At 41.0% G+C, this 18,458-nt stretch overlaps 1 protein-coding gene across 1 annotated transcript in view; it reads right to left on the reverse strand.

Annotated features, from left to right (window-relative positions):
• Positions 1 to 18,458, reverse strand: part of rmi1 (RMI1, RecQ mediated genome instability 1, homolog (S. cerevisiae)) — a 47,315-nt gene that overhangs the window by 24,325 nt on the left and 4,532 nt on the right. Inside the window, exons 2-4 of the mRNA XM_034170445.1 lie at positions 17,772 to 18,308; positions 7,871 to 7,981; positions 6,731 to 6,880 (exon numbers count right to left, since the gene is read on the reverse strand). Coding sequence (XP_034026336.1) covers positions 6,731 to 6,880; positions 7,871 to 7,981; positions 17,772 to 17,933 — 423 coding nt within the window. The 5' untranslated portion in view covers positions 17,934 to 18,308. The remainder of the gene's footprint in view (positions 1 to 6,730; positions 6,881 to 7,870; positions 7,982 to 17,771; positions 18,309 to 18,458) is intronic.

Raw genomic sequence — 18,458 nt, forward strand, 5'->3', positions numbered from 1 at the left:
TGGTTATATATTCCACCATTCAGAAGATTCAGATGGCTTTCGATGGCTTTTCAGTCGTGTGACTATCCGAGAAATTGTGGAAGAGGTAGGCATGTCACAACATGTCCTGTGAGGCTTCAACACGGAGGCGCTGTTGATGTGCCATCAGCTTCATGCCGATGAATTTCACCGCCACTCTTTTCATGGCAAAATCTTCTTTCACAGTGGAATGTGTCGAAAAAGTGTTGATGTCCACCTCTTCTGCAGTTTCTCGGATAATCACACGACGGTCCCACATCACCACAGCGTTCATTTTAGAAACGATCCGGTCGTTTCAGCGTGTTGATGCAGATCGGAGCGCGGCGCACCCTCCACCGTTGTGCGATCGTCTTTAAACCAGTTGTACCGCTCCTTAATCTGTGTGATGCCCAGAGGATCGTCACCGAAAGCCATCTGAATAATCAGAATGGTTTCCACCTGGCTGTCGCCCAGTTTGTGGCAAAATTTGATGTAGTCGCGCTGCTCCAGTCGTTCTGCCATTTCCTTGCAAAGAAAAAATGACGAGAGACTATACCCATCCTCACACAAAGGCTGCTTACAAGCAAATGACGCAACCGACAGGCGTGAAAAAAAATCACGCATGCGCACGAAGGTTCAAGGTTGGCTCATGCAGGCACACGTGATTCAAATCCATCAGGTTTTGGGAAAAATAAAAAAGGTCGGATACTTTTCTAACAGACCTTGTATATATATATATATATATATATATATATATATATATTTTTTTTTTTTTTTTGGGGGGGGGGGGGGGGTCCACTACACCTAAGGAGGCGGGGAGGCAAGCCCTGTGCAGGCTCTAGCTTCAGGTGTCAAGCACCCAGCCCCATTTGGCGCGATCCACTCCAGGGACAGTGGCAGGTGGGGAGTTTGACTCGGACGGTACACCCGTCAAACAGTAATGCAGGTGTCCTCAGGCAAACTCAAGGAGGACAGAAGCCTCCCGTGGAGCAGAAGGGCAAAAGGTCACTTGATCTTTATTTTCAGTATGAATACAGACTGTGAAAGTGGGGCCTTATGATCCTTCTGACTTTTTGGGTATTAAGCAGGAGGTGTCAGAAAAGTTAACACAGGTAACTGGCTTGTGGTGGCCAAGCGTTCATAGTGACGTCACTTTTTGATCCTTCAATGTCGACTCTTCTTATCATCATGAAACAGAATTCATCAAGCGTTGGCTTGTTCACCCACTAATAGGGAACGTGAAAGAGTCCAACATGAGTGTGAGTCAAGGGGTGGCGTTAAGCCCTGTGGTGCACTGAAAGTGAGAGGTGCGCTGTCATAACAGATGGTCATGTCGCACCACTGGCTCCTCAGCCAAGCACATACAACAAATCATGAAGAAATTCACATTTTGCGAGACGCGCACTCATGTTTCGGGAGATATTTTTTGCAGTATTCACATTCTGCAATTCACGGTTTGTGGATAATTCATGACTTGCAGCTGATTCACATTTTGGGGTTAACAAGATGACTCCTTTTGATATGAAGTTGTGAAGCATCACTTGTTGGTGGTCAATCTTTTGCTTCACTCCTTTCTTGAACAGACTGACATTTTAAATATTAGTAATGGAAGAGGTCTCAGCCTCAACTTTATCTAAATTCTGGGTCTGTTAGTGAAGCTTGGGGTAGCTGCTGGCGATCAATTTAGTATTTTCTCTGCTGTCCTGTTAATTAGCTATTATATAACGGCTGAGTAGATCCTTGTCATTTGATTGGTGCTTTGTATGTCACATGACATGGATTAATTCATCCTATTTGAGTTGCATTGCATTTAGAGTGCAAATTTGGTTCCATATGTTTGGTACCATTGCACTCTGCACATGCACGCGCGATTGCGTACACACATGTGCGTGCACATGATCACGCATGAGGACGGACGCACGCACACGCACGCATGCTCGTGCATGCACAACACACATGCACAAGCACACACACAAAACAAATACACTGTGCTGTCTGGAGGCTGTTCGCAGGAAGAATGAAAAGCTGGACTCATTTCTGACATGATTTTTTTTCGCTGCACTGAGGACATACACAGTCTTTTTTTTAGTAGCACACGCACGCACAAGCTAATCACAAATTCTTGAATTCTGCTCATTCTTGTAAGACACACATTGACACACACACACACACATCCACACACACACACACACACACACACACACACACATCCACCGTGCTGTCTGGAGGCTGTTAGCAGGAAGAAAGAAGAAAAGCTGGACTCATTTCTGATGTGACTTTATTTCGCTGCACTGAGGACGTACACAGTCAACCGAGCCGGTTGCGTGTGTGCACGCGCGTGGGGGACAACGACACGATGATTTGATTGAGCTAACTGACGCAGCTTGTAACACACACACACACACACACACACACACACACACACACACACACACACACACACACACACACACACACAAAATCCCCTCCACTGTAAGCCGTCTGGATGCATGAAGACCTGTTCACATGAAATGCTGGCATGATTTTTGGCTGGACTGACGAATTACACAAAGTCTTTTTTTATGGAAGTCCGAAGTCAGTGCACAGCATCACTGGACTACACGTTAGAGTGGAACACCAAAATCTAAGTCCCTTTTCCGTTGTTTATATATTAATAAAATATCAAATGACAAGGATCTATTTTAGCCTTTATATAAAACAAATAATGAATGTTTTTTTTCATTCGTTCAATGGAACAAATATTTAATTAGGTGAAAGCTGGAACAAACCATTTAACTCGGCTTCACCTCGTTGAATGGTTTGTTCCAGCTTTCACCTCATGAAATATTTGTACCATTGAACTCAAACATTCATTATTTGTATACTGACAAATTAAACCTTAAGCTGCGTTTACACATAATGACAGAAAGTCACGAATGCCACAAAGTATACATTCTTGGCAGCTGATCACGAATGTGATGATTCAGGGCAGAGGCGTCAGGTGTCCTCAGGAACTGCTGCAACCTGTTACCACGCATTACGATTAATGGCATGTGTTGCTGGAGAATTATCAGGAACTATTACACACAGTCAAGAATAATGTTCCGCACTGTTGCAGCGCATCGCTAAGTTCTGTCACGTTGTGAATGAGTTGAATTGTCTCCACACACACCCCCATATTCATCCAACCACCAGTTGCTGAACAATTCAGATCGCTCCAGTTTGCTCCTCAAGATCCACAGCAGAAGAAGTTTGTGACTGCATGCTTAGTTGGGCTCTGTGCCATGGAGTGGCGCAGAGAGGAGAAGGAGATGGAGAGAGCCAGATGTGTGGCTTCATGCAGCTCTCATCTCGCTTGTTTTCCCAAACATCAGGCACATGCAGCAAGTGGAACACCTGCAAGAGCGCGCTGAGGAGCATTGGAACAAAACTTTTAGCTGACTTGGCGTCACTGTCCTTCTTCAGCATAGTGTAGCAATGAAACTGAATGCGGTGCAGCAGGGATTAATTGTGAACACGTCAGAGAAGAATGCTGTCATGCTCTAATAAGGATCACCATTAATCAAGACAGATCAGCACGCTCAGTTGTGACCTCCATGACATGAGGTGACATGAGTGTGGTGAGTGACATTCGTGGAAGATTTTTTTTGACAGCCAAAAAACATGCTCCACAAAAATCACGAATATCACGCACTATTAAGAAACCTATTCAGATGCGTTAAGTCATGTTAAGAATGTCAGGAATGTGCCAAGAATGACGCAAATATAACGTTCATAACACATCTTGCCTATGTGTAAACACACCATTAGGTGTAGTTTTTCCGGCTGACTGATTCTGCTCTTTTTCTCTCTGTCCGAGGTACGGATAGCGGGATGACTACTGAAGACAGGGTGATGGGCTGACCATGAGATGCCACACCAGAAGCTGGTGCCACACATCGCAGTCTGTGGTGGAATGGACATTGCCCTGGGAACAGACCCACTGACGGCATGAGGAATGCTCGATGACCCCTGCCTGTGTCATAACCACCTACGTGAACTTCTCATCAAATAGATATTCTGTTGTTATTATGTCATGTTGTTTTGATTTCCTGTTTTCTGTTTCTTCACCTTTGTAAAGCTTTGTAAAAACCTTGCAACTGTTAGAATGGCCTAAGCAGTGAGTCACCCCTCTAAATCTGGCCTGCTTGAGGTTTCTTCCTCAATAGACGGAGTTTTTCCTTGCCACTGTCACCTGTGTGCTTGTTCTAGGGATTGGTAAGGTTAGACCTTGCTTGTGTGAAGAGTCTTGAGACAGCTTTGTTGTGATGTGGCACAATATAAAATTAAATAAATTGAAACTGAAATTGAAAACTGACCCTGGCACTGTCAGTGGTATTGTCAGAAGTGCCATAAACAAGACATATGAACTTCTCAGCATTTATCTGTGTAGCCCTGCTGAGAGGTTCCTGTCCAAGGTTTGCAAGAAGCACCTTGTGCTCATAGTGTGCCATTAGCAGGAGTTGGATATCTGTGTCTCTGGCAGGCACAACAATGACCCTGATATTGATGTTCACACAAAAAAGCAGAAACCGTGTATCAGAATCTTCACGGTGAGCTTTCAGTGGTTCAAGATTCATAGTATTGTTGTTTGACAGCAGAGTTGTTTCATCCTGACAACCACCAGCAGCAACCTGTGGGCCTCAACCAAAGCTGTTGTCAACAAGCTACACAGGTCTGCCTTGTTCTCGGGTACTGACAGAAACCCTTTCCAGTCAGCAGGAAGTGGAACTGCAGCCTGCACTACTCGCCTTACTGCTGTGCCTTATTTTGCACAAGCAAACGTGCAAAATATAATAAAAACAGGTGGCCATGTTGTTCTATGCAAATTAAGTGTGAATGAGTAGCGATACAGCTTGCTAACTGGAATGTTTTGAATTAATAAAAACTTAATACACTGGGTGGCCATGTTGTTTTACGCAAATTAAGGGAAAAAAAAAAAAAAAAAAAAGAGTACAGATACAGCTTGCAAACATCAATTTTTTTTTAATTCAGCAGGTCAAAATATATGGAAATTGAAGTTTCATTTTATTCTATAGAGTCAATACAAACAAACCTGTGGAAAATTTGATAAAAACGGGCAGCCATGTTGTTTTATGCAAATTAGGGGGTGAAGGAGTAAAGACAACTTGGCAACAGCATTTTTTTTAATTCAGCAGGTCAAAATACATAAGAATCCCTCTGTTGTCTGCTTTTAACAGAAAATGCCTTGGGCAGTATACTTTTCTGAAAATGGAACCTAACTATGTGTAAAGCACATGATTACAGTGTTATTGCAATATCACAAGTAGTGATCAGTGTGACCCTTTGTGAGTACTTGTTTATAATTATAAATGTGTTGTACTTGGTTTGCACACCTTTTTTACCCCATGCACCAGCTGTGCAACTAATTGTTTATGTGTGTTTGTGTAAAAGTAAACACTAAAAACACTAAACCATCCAAGGACACCAAAAGTAGCATGAGAAAAAAAAAATTTTCAAGATTGGATCATCATGTTACTCAGGACCATAAAAAGGCCACCATGTCTGCCATGGCCAAAAATGACTCAGCTAGCAATGCAAAATCTTTCATTTTTGTAATTTCCTGATGCCATCGCTGAGCTCAGACCCGTCACACAATGTAATAATCCAGTATTCCAGTCCAGACTAAACCACATTAACTGTCCACATTTGAGAAAATATAGTAATTTATTTTCAAGCTTTCCAAGTAAAAGTCCTTTTTAAAATGTCCTGCCTCTGTTGTCATTTCTAGATATGCCACAGGATTTCTATTCTAAGCCAGACCCTACCTTTAGACCAAAACTTATTAAGACAGACTGATTAGTTACTCAGCAATCCTGCTCACAACCCAACTGCCAAACGCACTCACAGGTTAAAAACATAATGTCCTTGGTGGAGATAATGACAACAGCCTTTGTTAAATCATGACAAAGCAGCTGTTGTTGACAATGAAGACCTCTCTCTGGGAAAATCTTTAGTCCAATAATTTACTAGCAAACATGTTCCATTAAGTTGTTTATTGTAGAAATAGGAAATGTTTCTGAGAGCCCAAATTCATTATACTTTCTTGACAAGTCTGCACCACTTTTAAAACAATCCGCATGCGATTCAGAATTACATATTGACAGGATTTTCATAAAGTATCAATTTCAAGAATAATTTTCCACTGTTTGTTGCTTTTTAATAAAGAACAGGGTATTAATTGAGAGGTAACTTACCTCACATATTCTGACGTTGGATTATGTTTGATTAATGTTAGATACATTAAATTCTCTGTTACAACAGCATGACATGGTTAGTCATGTGAACTCAAACCTGACACTCACTCACTTATCTTCAACCGCTCCAAATAAGGATGACAGGGGGCTGGAGCCTATCCCAGCATTCATAGGGCGTGAGGCTGGTACACACTAGACCGTCTGTCACAGGGCCACATACAGACAAACAAACACATTCACATCTGCATGCACACCTACGGACAATTTAAGTGTCCAATTTGCCTAACCTGCATGTCATTGGATGTGGGAGGAAACTAGAGAACCTGAAGGGAACCCACACAAACACGGAGAGAGCATGCAAACTCCACACAGAAAGGCCACAGGTGGGAATCGATCCCATGACCTTGTTGCTGTGAGGCAACAGTGCTAACCACTAAGTCACCATGCTGCCCTGAACTCAAACCTAATAAACATAAAAAATAATAATTAACTCTGACCTGCAGTAGTAACATTCGTGATGGTTTGGCTTCCCAGGGTTTCTGGGTGATTTGCGTAACAGCAGACACCTCTTCATTGGTGCAATCTGTTCCCCTCCATTTCTGCAGCTGACTGTAGGCCGGCTGACTGACGTCCAGTAAAGAGTCAACCTAAAACAGAGTGGAATCTATGACTACATTGCCTTTTATTTAAATTCCTGCATGTTAATTCTTGTTTACTTCATATTATAGTGAAACATTTGAAATTATATTCATATTAAGCACTGGAAATACTACAACGACACATATGATAACTGCTATTCTAACATGTAATATCCATAATTCACATTCAGTACCCCTTCACTTCTCTGTCGCTTCTCCACAGCAGACGTTTGAGATTCAGTCCAGCATCAGACAGATTTTACACAATTTGACTATGTTTAATTCTACACCTCCCTCTGATGCCGGTGTCGCAGACTGAAGGGCCCACTAAAAATTGGTCCCCCTGCATTCACTGCCCATGCATAATTTCAGAGCGTCAGCAGCAGTTCAGATTGTCTCCTTGTTTCTGCTTCAAACTGCACTCCAGTCATCATCTATCTCAGCGACAGATATCTGAAGCTTTTGTACAACAATCACTTCCACATAAATTCAGCATGATTTCATAATAAAAGAAGGGAGACCGATCAGAGTGCGACAGCAGCTCATCTGAGACTGACTCTCTGAGTCCAACTCTCTACACGCAGACCAATCAAATGGAATAATGTGATTATTAACCATCAGATGACATGATGAAATCATTCTGGAGTCAGTTGTAAGCAGAAACAAGGCATTAATTGGTGAATTGCTGCTGACACTCCAAAATGACGCATGCGCAGTGAAGGCACGGTGACCAATTTTGTAGGGGGGGGGGTTTCAGTCTGCAACACCGGTGCAGGCACTTGCTCATTCTCTGGCTGCCAATCAACTTCGTTTACTCCACTACCAATGAATTAATGTACATAGTGTACAAACTTTGGTGCTGTTAATCTTTTTTGTGCTGAAAAAATATTTTACCTGATGGAACAATAAATATCTCAAAGAAAGAAAAGCAATGCTTGTGGTGAACAATTTATGGTACAATAAAGTGGAAATGACATAAATCGTGATATGATTTTCTACCTGAAGACAGAAGGTGCCATTTAGTTCCGTCTTCTGGGCCTGAACAAGACCACCAGGAAGAACAGGGTAGTCCAAATCCCTCAGGTCTGTCAACAGCCACTGGTCCAACACCTACCAATTTAAATTCATCATGCAGTGACACTGAAGCACACAAGCAGTATTGTTAGTGCGGAGTCAGACCCCACTTTGCAATTACATGAATCAGAATAATTTTCGAGACATTATTGAATTCACTCAGTTCTGCCATATCATTTCTGCACATTTTGTGCACCTTTAGATTTAAACAACCCATTTTGCACTGTCTAAACACCACTCTTATTTCATTGATCATGTCAACTGTCGTGGACAAACAATGCATCAGTGTAGGAGCGTACAGTCTATATGACACCTTCACCAGCTGGTACAGATGGCACCAGGCAGGATGAATTTGTGTCATTTACACAAAAACAATGCTCCACTTTGTGCTGGAGATAACATAAACAATGATATTTCAATCAGGTGGTGTTCCTTCCCTCCAAAATCGCCCACTTTTAGCGATTATTACCAACTGTAGCTTGTTCTTCCTGTTTTCATCTGACAGAAATTAAACAGTGTGGTTTATCTGCCTCACGATTCAACAGCTTGTGCTTTCTCTGTTGTCCTCCCATCAACCACTGCTACACTGACTTACCTACTTTTATTTTAAGTGGGACCCACATCAGCTCATACAGAAAAATACGAGTATATAAGGTACACAGAAGTTGTTGTTTCAGTCAAGATATCTAGAATCTGGGTCTCCCATATCCCTTCTGGCAAACTGTCGCTGAAATTTCACATCTTTTTCTGTGCAGTTTCTCTAATCACACCTACAGAAGTTTAGAACTCTTCAGAGTTGTTATGGGCGGCTTCCCTCACCAGTCTACTTAAATTGTCATTCAGCTTTTGAGAACAGCCTCCCCCATACAGTACCATACTGTTTGCATTTCTTCATTCATTTTCTATACCCATTCAATTAAGGGTTAAGGGGGAGATATGGAGCCTAACCCAACAGCCACTGGGTGAAAGGCAGTGGTGTAGAGAAAAAAATTGCATCATTGTCCACAGACTGTATTCTTGGACACATGGACAGCAGCAGCTAGGGACTGATTCACTTATTACTGGTTAATGGACACACTGCTCTATCATTTGGGGTTTTGTGCATCGGTTATTTGTCTCAGTCATTTTAAATTGGTATTAAAGTTTGGTTTTCACTTCAAAGATGATGTTAAGGGTCTACAGAACAATTTTGGTCCGAGTGTCAAACACACACATAAAAAATGGCCTCTAGGGGGCGCCGCAAAATATGAAAACTGCTGTAACATTTGACTGGATTATCCTATTTTAACATATGAGGTATGTATCGATTCATAATTAAAAGGAGAAACTGGTATATCAAGTATTTGCTGACCAATAAATAAATAAATAAACTTTAAGCCCAATATATTAAATGGATACAAGCAAAATTATACTTTTTTTAAATTTCAAATGTATTAATTTATATAGCACCAATTCACGATGAAATCGTCTCAAGGCGCTTCACACAACATAAAAAAAAACTGAATTAAAAACACATCATAACACTAATGATAAAACAGGGAAAACAAATGAGTCTTTAAAAGTGACTTAAAAGTCTCCACAGTATTCGACTGCCGAATGTGTGCCGGGAGATCGTTCCACAGAGCTCGGGCACCGTAGGAGAAAGCTCTGTGACCGGCAGACTTTTTATTCACCCTGGGAACACATAGAAGTCCTGCACCCTGACAACGCAGGGCCCGAGCTGGTACATAGGGGCTTACCAGGTCAGCCAGATAGGGAGGTGCAAGTCCATGAACAATTTTATAAACTAATAACAGTACTTTAAAATCCGATCTTGTAGCAACTGGAAGCCAGTTTGAAGATAAAGTCTGAAAACGTCCTCACAGTTGCTATGAAATGTTACTTTTTACTGCTATTTTATGCAGTCAAGACTGTGTAATGAATAAACTGTAATTTAATGCTTGACACTCAGATTAAAAAAATGGCCTCTATGCCCTAGGGGATGCCGCAAAATATGGTAACAGCCATAATTTTTGTATGTGTGGATTAAGGATCAGAAATACCAAACTATTTCAAGCCAATCAATAAATCCATCCATCAAACATTCCATGCACAATAAATTTTCAAAAAAAAAAAAAAAACTTTATCAGGAAGAAAGTAAATCCATAATGATAACAAGAGAAACAATAGTTTGTCCAGCATTCAAAATAACAAGCATAGGACCAAAGAGCTAACATGTATTTTGAGATCTTCACTCACTTACTACAATATTAACTATGGTTTACTTCCTTGGTTTATTCCACATCAGTCTTAGAAATTGCTTTGGTCTAGCTGTTTCTAAAATGTGTACTTGCACAGACGTGTGCACTTTAACTTTGCCTTCATGTACTTCAATCAATCAACTTCAATCAACTTTTTTCTTATATAGCGCCAAATCACAACAAACAGTTGCCCCAAGGCGCTCCATATTGTAAGGCAAGGCCATACAATAATTATAAAAAACCCCAACGGTCAAAACGACCCCCTATGAGCAAGCACTTGGCCACAGTGGGAAGGAAAAACTCCCTTTTAACAGGAAGAAACCTCCAGCAGAACCAGGCTCAGGGAGGGGCAGTCTTCTGCTGAGACTGGTTGGGGCTGAGGGAAAAAACCAGGAAAAAGACATGCCGTGAAGGGGGGCAGAGATCGATCACTAATGATTAAATGCAGAGTGACGCATACGGAGCAAAAAGAGAAAGAAACAGTGCATCATGGGAACCCCCCCACAATCTACGTCTAAAAGCAGCATAACCAAGGGATGGTCCAGGGTCACCCGATCCAGCCCTAACTATAAGCCTTAGCGAAAAGGAAAGTTTTAAGCCTAATCTTAAAAGTAGAGAGGGTATCTGTCTCCCTGATCTGAATTGGGAGCTGGTTCCACAGGAGAGGAGCCTGAAAGCTGAAGGCTCTGCCTCCCATTCTACTCTTACAAACCCTAGGAACTACAAGTAAGCCCGCAGTCTGAGAGCGAAGCGCTCTAATGGGGTAATATGGTACTACGAGGTCCCTAAGATAAGATGGGACCTGATTATTCAAAACCTTATAAGTAAGAAGAAGAATTTTAAATTCTATTCTAGAATTAACAGGAAGCCAATGAAGAGAGGCCAACACGGGTGAGATATGCTCTCTCCTGCTAGTCCCCGTCAGTACTCTAGCTGCAGCATTCTGAACCAACTGAAGGCTTTTTAGGGAACTTTTAGGACAACCTGATAATAATGAATTACAATAGTCCAGCCTAGAGGAAATAAATGCATGAATTAGTTTTTCAGCATCACTCTGAGACAAGACCTTTCTGATTTTAGAGATATTGCGTAAATGCAAAAAGGCAGTCCTACATATTTGTTTAATATGCGCTTTGAATGACATATCCTGATCAAAAATGACTCCAAGATTTCTCACAGTATTACTAGAGATCAGGGAAATGCCATGCAGAGTAACGATCTGGTTAGACACCATGCTTCTAAGATTTGTGGGGCCAAGTACAATAACTTCAGTTTTATCTGAGTTTAAAAGCAGGAAATTAGAGGTCATCCATGTCTTTATGTCTGTAAGACAATCCTGCAGTTTAGCTAATTGGTGTGTATCCTCTGGCTTCATGGATAGATAAAGCTGGGTATCATCTGCGTAACAATGAAAATTTAAGCAATACCGTCTAATAATACTGCCTAAGGGAAGCATGTATAAAGTGAATAAAATTGGTCCTAGCACAGAACCTTGTGGAACTCCATAATTAACTTTAGTCTGTGAAGAAGATTCCCCATTTACATGAACAAACTGTAATCTATTAGACAAATATGATTCAAACCACCGCAGCGCAGTGCCTTTAATACCTATGACATGCTCTAATCTCTGTAATAAAATTTTATGGTCAACAGTATCAAAAGCAGCACTGAGGTCCAACAGAACAAGCACAGAGATAAGTCCACTGTCCGAAGCCATAAGAAGATCATTTGTAACCTTCACTAATGGCTGTTTCTGTACTATGAGGAATTCTAAAACCTGACTGAAACTCTTCAAATAGACCATTCCTCTGCAGGTGATCAGTTAGCTGTTTTACAACTACCCTCTCAAGAATCTTTGAGAGAAAAGGAAGGTTGGAAATTGGCCTATAATTAGCTAAGATAGCTGGGTCAAGTGATGGCTTTTTAAGTAATGGTTTAATTACTGCCACCTTAAAGGCCTGTGGTACATAACCAATTAACAAAGATAGATTGATCATATTTAAGATTGAAGCATTAAATAATGGTAGGACTTCCTTGAGCAGCCTGGCAGGAATGGGGTCCAATAAACATGCCGATGGTTTGGACGAAGCAACCAATGAAAATAACTCAGACAGAACAACCGGAGAGAAAGAGTCTAACCAAATACCGGCATCACTGAAAGCAGCCAAAGATAACGATACATCTTTGGGATGGTTATGAGTAATTTTTTCTCTAATAGTCAAAATTTTGTTAGCAAAGAAAGTCATGAAGTCATTACTAGTTAAAGTTAATGGAATACTCAGCTCAATAGAGCTCTGACTCTTTGTCAGCTTAGCTACAGTGCTGAAAAGAAACCTGAGGTTATTCTTATTTTCTTCAATTAGTGATGAGTAGAAAGATGTCCCAGCTTTACGGAGGGCTTTTTTATAGAGCAACAAACTCTTTTTCCAGGCTAAGTGAAGATCTTCTAAATTAGTGAGACGCCATTTCCTCTCCAACTTACGGGTTATCTGCTTTAAGCTACGAGTTTGTGAGTTATACCACGGAGTCAGACACTTCTGATTTAAAGCTCTCTTTTTCAGAGGAGCTACAGCATCCAAAGTTGTCTTCAAAGAGGATGTAAAACTATTGACGAGATACTCTAACTCCCTTACAGAGTTTAGGTAGCTACTCTGCTCTGTGTTGGTATATGACATTAGAGAACATAACGAAGGAATCATATCCTTAAACCTAGTTACAGCGCTTTCTGAAAGACTTCTAGTGTAATGAAACTTATTCCCCACTGCAGGGTAGTCCATCAGGGTAAATGTAAATGTTATTAAAAAATGATCAGACAGAAGGGAGTTTTCAGGGAATACTGTTAAGTCTTCTATTTCCATACCATAAGTCAGAACAAGATCTAAGATATGATTAAAGTGGTGGGTGGACTCATTTACTTTTTGACCAAAGCCAATAGAGTCTAATAATAGATTAAATGCAGTGTTGAGGCTGTCATTCTCAGCATCTGTGTGGATATTAAAATCGCCCACTATAATTATCTTATCTGAGCTAAGCACTAAGTCAGACAAAAGGTCTGAAAATTCACAGAGAAACTCACAGTTACGACCAGGTGGACGATAGATAATAACAAATAAAACTGGTTTTTGGGACTTCCAATTTGGATGGACAAGACTAAGAGACAAGCTTTCAAATTAATTAAAGCTCTGTCTAGGTTTTTGATTAATTAATAAGCTGGAATGGAAGATTGCTGCTAATCCTCCGCCACGGCCCGTGCTACGAGCATTCTGACAGTTAGTGTGACTCGGGGGTGTTGACTCATTTAAACTAACATATTCATCCTGCTGTAACCAGGTTTCTGTTAGGCAGAATAAATCAATACGTTGATCAATTATTATATCATTTACCAACAGGGACTTAGAAGAGAGAGACCTAATGTTTAATAGACCACATTTAACTGTTTTAGTCTGTGGTGCAATTGAAGGTGCTATATTATTTTTTCTTTTTGAATTTTTATGCTTAAATAGATTTTTGCTGGTTATTGGTGGTCTGGGAGCAGGCACCGTCTGCAGAGAGGTGTATAAGACCACAGCTCTGCCTCCTGGTCCCAACGCTGGACAGTCACAGTTTGGAGGATCCAAGAAAATTGGCCAGATTTCTAGAAATGAGAGCTGCTCCATCTAAAGTGGGATGGATGCCGTCTCTCCTAACAAGACCAGGATTTCCCCAGAAGCTTTGCCAATTATCAATGAAGCCCACCTCATTTTTTGGACACCACTCAGACAGCCAGCAATTCAAGGAGAACATGCGGCTAAACATGTCACTCCCGGTCTGATTGGGGAGGGGCCCAGAGAAAACAACAGAGTCCGACATTGTTTTTGCAAAGTTACACACCGATTTAATGTTAATTTTAGTGACCTCCGATTGGCGTAACCGAGTGTCATTACTGCCGAGTGTCATTACTTGCAGTGAGAACTTGCAGGTCGACTTGTACAAGTACTTGTACAAGCGCACTTTACATCTAGTTGGAATACATCCTTAGCAAGTGGTAGCGTAGTCCAAATGGGCAGAAGTTTGCCATCCTCTTCTTTCCACCCATGGTCAGTGGGATTGACCCAGCTATCTTAGCTAATTATAGGCCAATCTCCAACCTTCCTTTTCTCTCAAAAATTCTTGAAAGGGTAGTTGTAAAACAGCTAACTGATCATCTGCAGAGGAATGGTCTATTTGAAGAGTTTCAGTCAGGTTTTAGAATTCATCATAGTACAGAAACAGCATTAGTGAAGGTTACAAATGATCTTCTTATGGCCTCAGACAGTGGACTCATCTCTGTGCTTGTTCTGTTAGACCTCAGTGCTGCTTTTGATACTGTTGACCATAAAATTTTATTACAGAGATTAGAGCATGCCATAGGTATGTATTAAAGGCACTGCGCTGCGGTGGTTTGAATCATATTTGTCTAATAGATTACAATTTGTTCATGTAAATGGGGAATCTTCTTCGCAGACTAAAGTTAATTATGGAGTTCCACAAGGTTCTGTGCTAGGACCAATTTTATTCACTTTATACATGCTTCCCTTAGGTAGTATTATTAGACGGTATTGCTTAAATTTTCATTGTTACGCAGATGATACCCAGCTTTATCTATCCATGAAGCCAGAGGACACACACCAATTAGCTAAACTGCAGGATTGTCTTACAGACATAAAGACATGGATGACCTCTAATTTCCTGCTTTTAAACTCAGATAAAACTGAAGTTATTGTACTTGGCCCCACAAATCTTAGAAACATGGTGTCTAACCAGATCCTTACTCTGGATGGCATTACCCTGACCTCTAGTAATACTGTGAGAAATCTTGGAGTCATTTTTGATCAGGATATGTCATCCAAAGCGCATATTAAACAAATATGTAGGACTGCTTTTTTGAATTTACGCAATATCTCTAAAATCAGAAAGGTCTTGTCTCAGAGTGATGCTGAAAAACTAATTCATGCATTTATTTCCTCTAGGCTGGACTATTGTAATTCATTATTATCAGGTTGTCCTAAAAGTTCCCTAAAAAGCCTTCAGTTAATTCAAAATGCTGCAGCTAGAGTACTGACGGGGACTAGAAGGAGAGAGCATATCTCACCCATATTGGCCTCTCTTCATTGGCTCCGTGTTAATTCTAGAATAGAATTTAAAATTCTTCTTCTTACTTATAAGGTTTTGAATAATCAGGTCCCATCTTATCTTAGGGACCTCGTAGTACCATATCACCCCAATAGAGCGCTTCGCTCTCAGACTGCAGGCTTACTTGTAGTTCCTAGGGTTTGTAAGAGTAGAATGGGAGGCAGAGCCTTCAGCTTTCAGGCTCCTCTCCTGTGGAACCAGCTCCCAATTCAGATCAGGGAGACAGACACCCTCTCTACTTTTAAGATTAGGCTTAAAACTTTCCTTTTTGCTAAAGCTTATAGTTAGGGCTAGATCAGGTGACCCTGAACCATCCCTTAGTTATGCTGCTATAGACGTAGACTGCTGGGGGGTTCCCCATGATGCACTGTTTCTTTCTCTTTTTGCTCTGTATGCACCACTCTGCATTTAATCATTAGTGATCGATCTCTGCTCCCCTCCACAGCATGTCTTTTTCCTGGATCTCTCCCTCAGCCCCAACCAGTCCCAGCAGAAGACTGCCCCTCCCTGAGCCTGGTTCTGCTGGAGGTTTCTTCCTGTTAAAAGGGAGTTTTTCCTTCCCACTGTAGCCAAGTGCTTGCTCACAGGGGGTCGTTTTGACCGTTGGGGTTTTACATAATTATTGTATGGCCTTGCCTTACAATACTCGTATAAAGCGCCTTGGGGCAACTGTTTGTTGTGATTTGGCGCTATATAAAAAAATTGATTGATTGATTGATTGATTGTTGACAGGCATCACTGACCTGACTAAATGAATGTATGATTTTGTTTGTGATAATATAGTACAATACTCAAATCCATACAGCTTGTACATACATGTGGGCTGTCGTCTAGATGCTTGCTTGGAAGACACTCCTTTTGAGATGTTGATCCAAAGCATCCATTGATGGGGGGATTCTTTCAACATCCCTCGTCTTCTGTGAGAATAGCTTCATTCGAAGATGATCAGCATAATTTTCCTCATATGATTCACTGGAGTAAAGCCTACAGTCAAAGTTTATGGCAACTTCTTTCAGCCTTGGAGAGGTTTAGAATGGAGTCTCAGCGATAGCAGCAAACTCCTCTGTCAGGTATGAGACCTTGTGGATCAATTTGCAGCAGGATCGCTTACCCTTGAACTTGAAAGATGTGTCTGATCCAGTGAATGCATGGAAGAGAGCCATGTCTTTGCATGTTTCTGTGCCCAATTTTGTGGTGAGAGTGTTCAGGGAGATCATTCTTGATGTCTTTCCAGTTTTGAAGCAGACCCAGATTTCTGCAGTCGCATTTAAAGCCTTGATATGATGGAAATTACTCAGTAGGATTATGACAACATCTGTGTCTCCAGTGTAGACCATTCCAACAGATGCTGTTCGGAGGGCATGGAGAATGTGCACTAGGACACGAGTGTCAGCTTCCTCATGGTTGCATTGATCCATTGGAGAATTATTTCCAACATGGTGGACACAATCATCTGCTGTTATGTGGACATCTTTGTCATCTGGGAACTGTCCATTTGTTACCAACGCAGTTGACAGGAAGGAAAACAGTTCCGTCTTATTATCCTCATTTGCTAGAAACACCTACCAATCTCTTGGGACTTTGGCAGTACCAGAGATGCGTTGTCATGTGCCTGTGCCTTGTTTTTCTCTGGTTCCTCTTTTGATCCTCAATGCATGATACTGGTCCCAGACGATGTCTACTCGTGTTGATCTTTTCAAGTCATGTTCAACGCTTGGGCAGAAGACCGTGTCTGAGTAAGAATCCAAGGTCCTCCCTTGGACACTTGTGCCAGGCAGTGAATGTATCAGTGCTCCACCAACAATGAAGTCATAAAGATCAGGTGCAACTACCGCCTCATTTTCAAAAATTCTGAACACAAATCTCAAATCCAGTTGATTCATTACACAGCCTTTATTTACACTAACTCTATAAAGCATGTTTTATAGCAACTGTGAGAACATTTTCAGAATTTATTCTTAAAAAAGTACTATTGTGCTTGTATCCATTTAATATATTGGGCTAAAAGTGTACTTAATTGTAATCTGGTCACCAAATACTTGACATATCAGTTTCTCCTTTTAATTCTGAATCCATACGTACCTCATATGTTAAAATAGGATCATCCAATCAAAAGTTATAGCAGTTTTAATATTTTGTGGCACCCCCCTAGAGGCCATTTTTTATATGTGTGCTTGACACTCAGACCAAAATTGTTCGATAGAACCTTCACTTCAACAAGTGAAAACCAAACTTGAACACAAATTTGAAATGACTGAGTCCTAAACAACCTCACTAATGCAAATCATGCTTTGTTTATTATATTACTTCACCCCACTTCCATTAATTCACAAATAAATAGAGAAACACAAAATGTGTGCTCCTTTCAGGTGATGAAGTAGTTCAGGTTTGGCTGTATGTCTACGAGAAGAGCACAGATCCATTAGTTTTCCCACCTGTTGGTTAATCTGCTGCTGTGCCAGAAGACCTGTTCCTTGCGCCTCTTCCTGTATCCACTGCACACAAGCTTCCAGCCAGGCAAATGGCACGTGGATGTGCCAGGAAGATTTCAGCCAGCTCAGGGTGTTTTGCACCACTATATGAATCTCCAAAGCCATTCTCTTCCCCAGTGTACTTCCCTTCTGTTGTTTGCTCGACTACTATCCACTAAAACTGTCAGTGAGGTGACATTTAGGGCCAAGTGGCCAATGTTAAGAGAACGGGAGCAGCCAAATTATTGATTACAGATCTGTATTTTGATAATATGATCAATTAATCAAGATTAGACATCAGCCATTAGTTTTGTGTCATTAAGGTACCAGTAGCTCAGCAAATGTCTAAACAAGGTAAATTTCAAAAGGCATCCACTTAGTGGAAAGTTTGCTTTCACACAATCAGTTCCTTCAATTTGAAGTGTAAGACTCAAAAATTTTATAAGTTTTCATTCCAGGACTTGCAGGCAACCACAAAGATGCACCAACATATGGTCAGTTCTGCAAAATAAAAAGAGAGTGTGAAATGCACAGACCATGAAACAAATTTGTGAATTACATTTTAGAGCATCTTAAATTTCTTCCAAGAGGTTAAGAAAACAGCATGTCATCACAGATGCATGACCTGCCAAGCAAAACCCGGTGCTGCAA

This window comes from Thalassophryne amazonica, chromosome 5 (assembly GCF_902500255.1).
Source record: "Thalassophryne amazonica chromosome 5, fThaAma1.1, whole genome shotgun sequence".
NCBI classification, from domain to species: Eukaryota; Metazoa; Chordata; class Actinopteri; order Batrachoidiformes; family Batrachoididae; genus Thalassophryne; species Thalassophryne amazonica.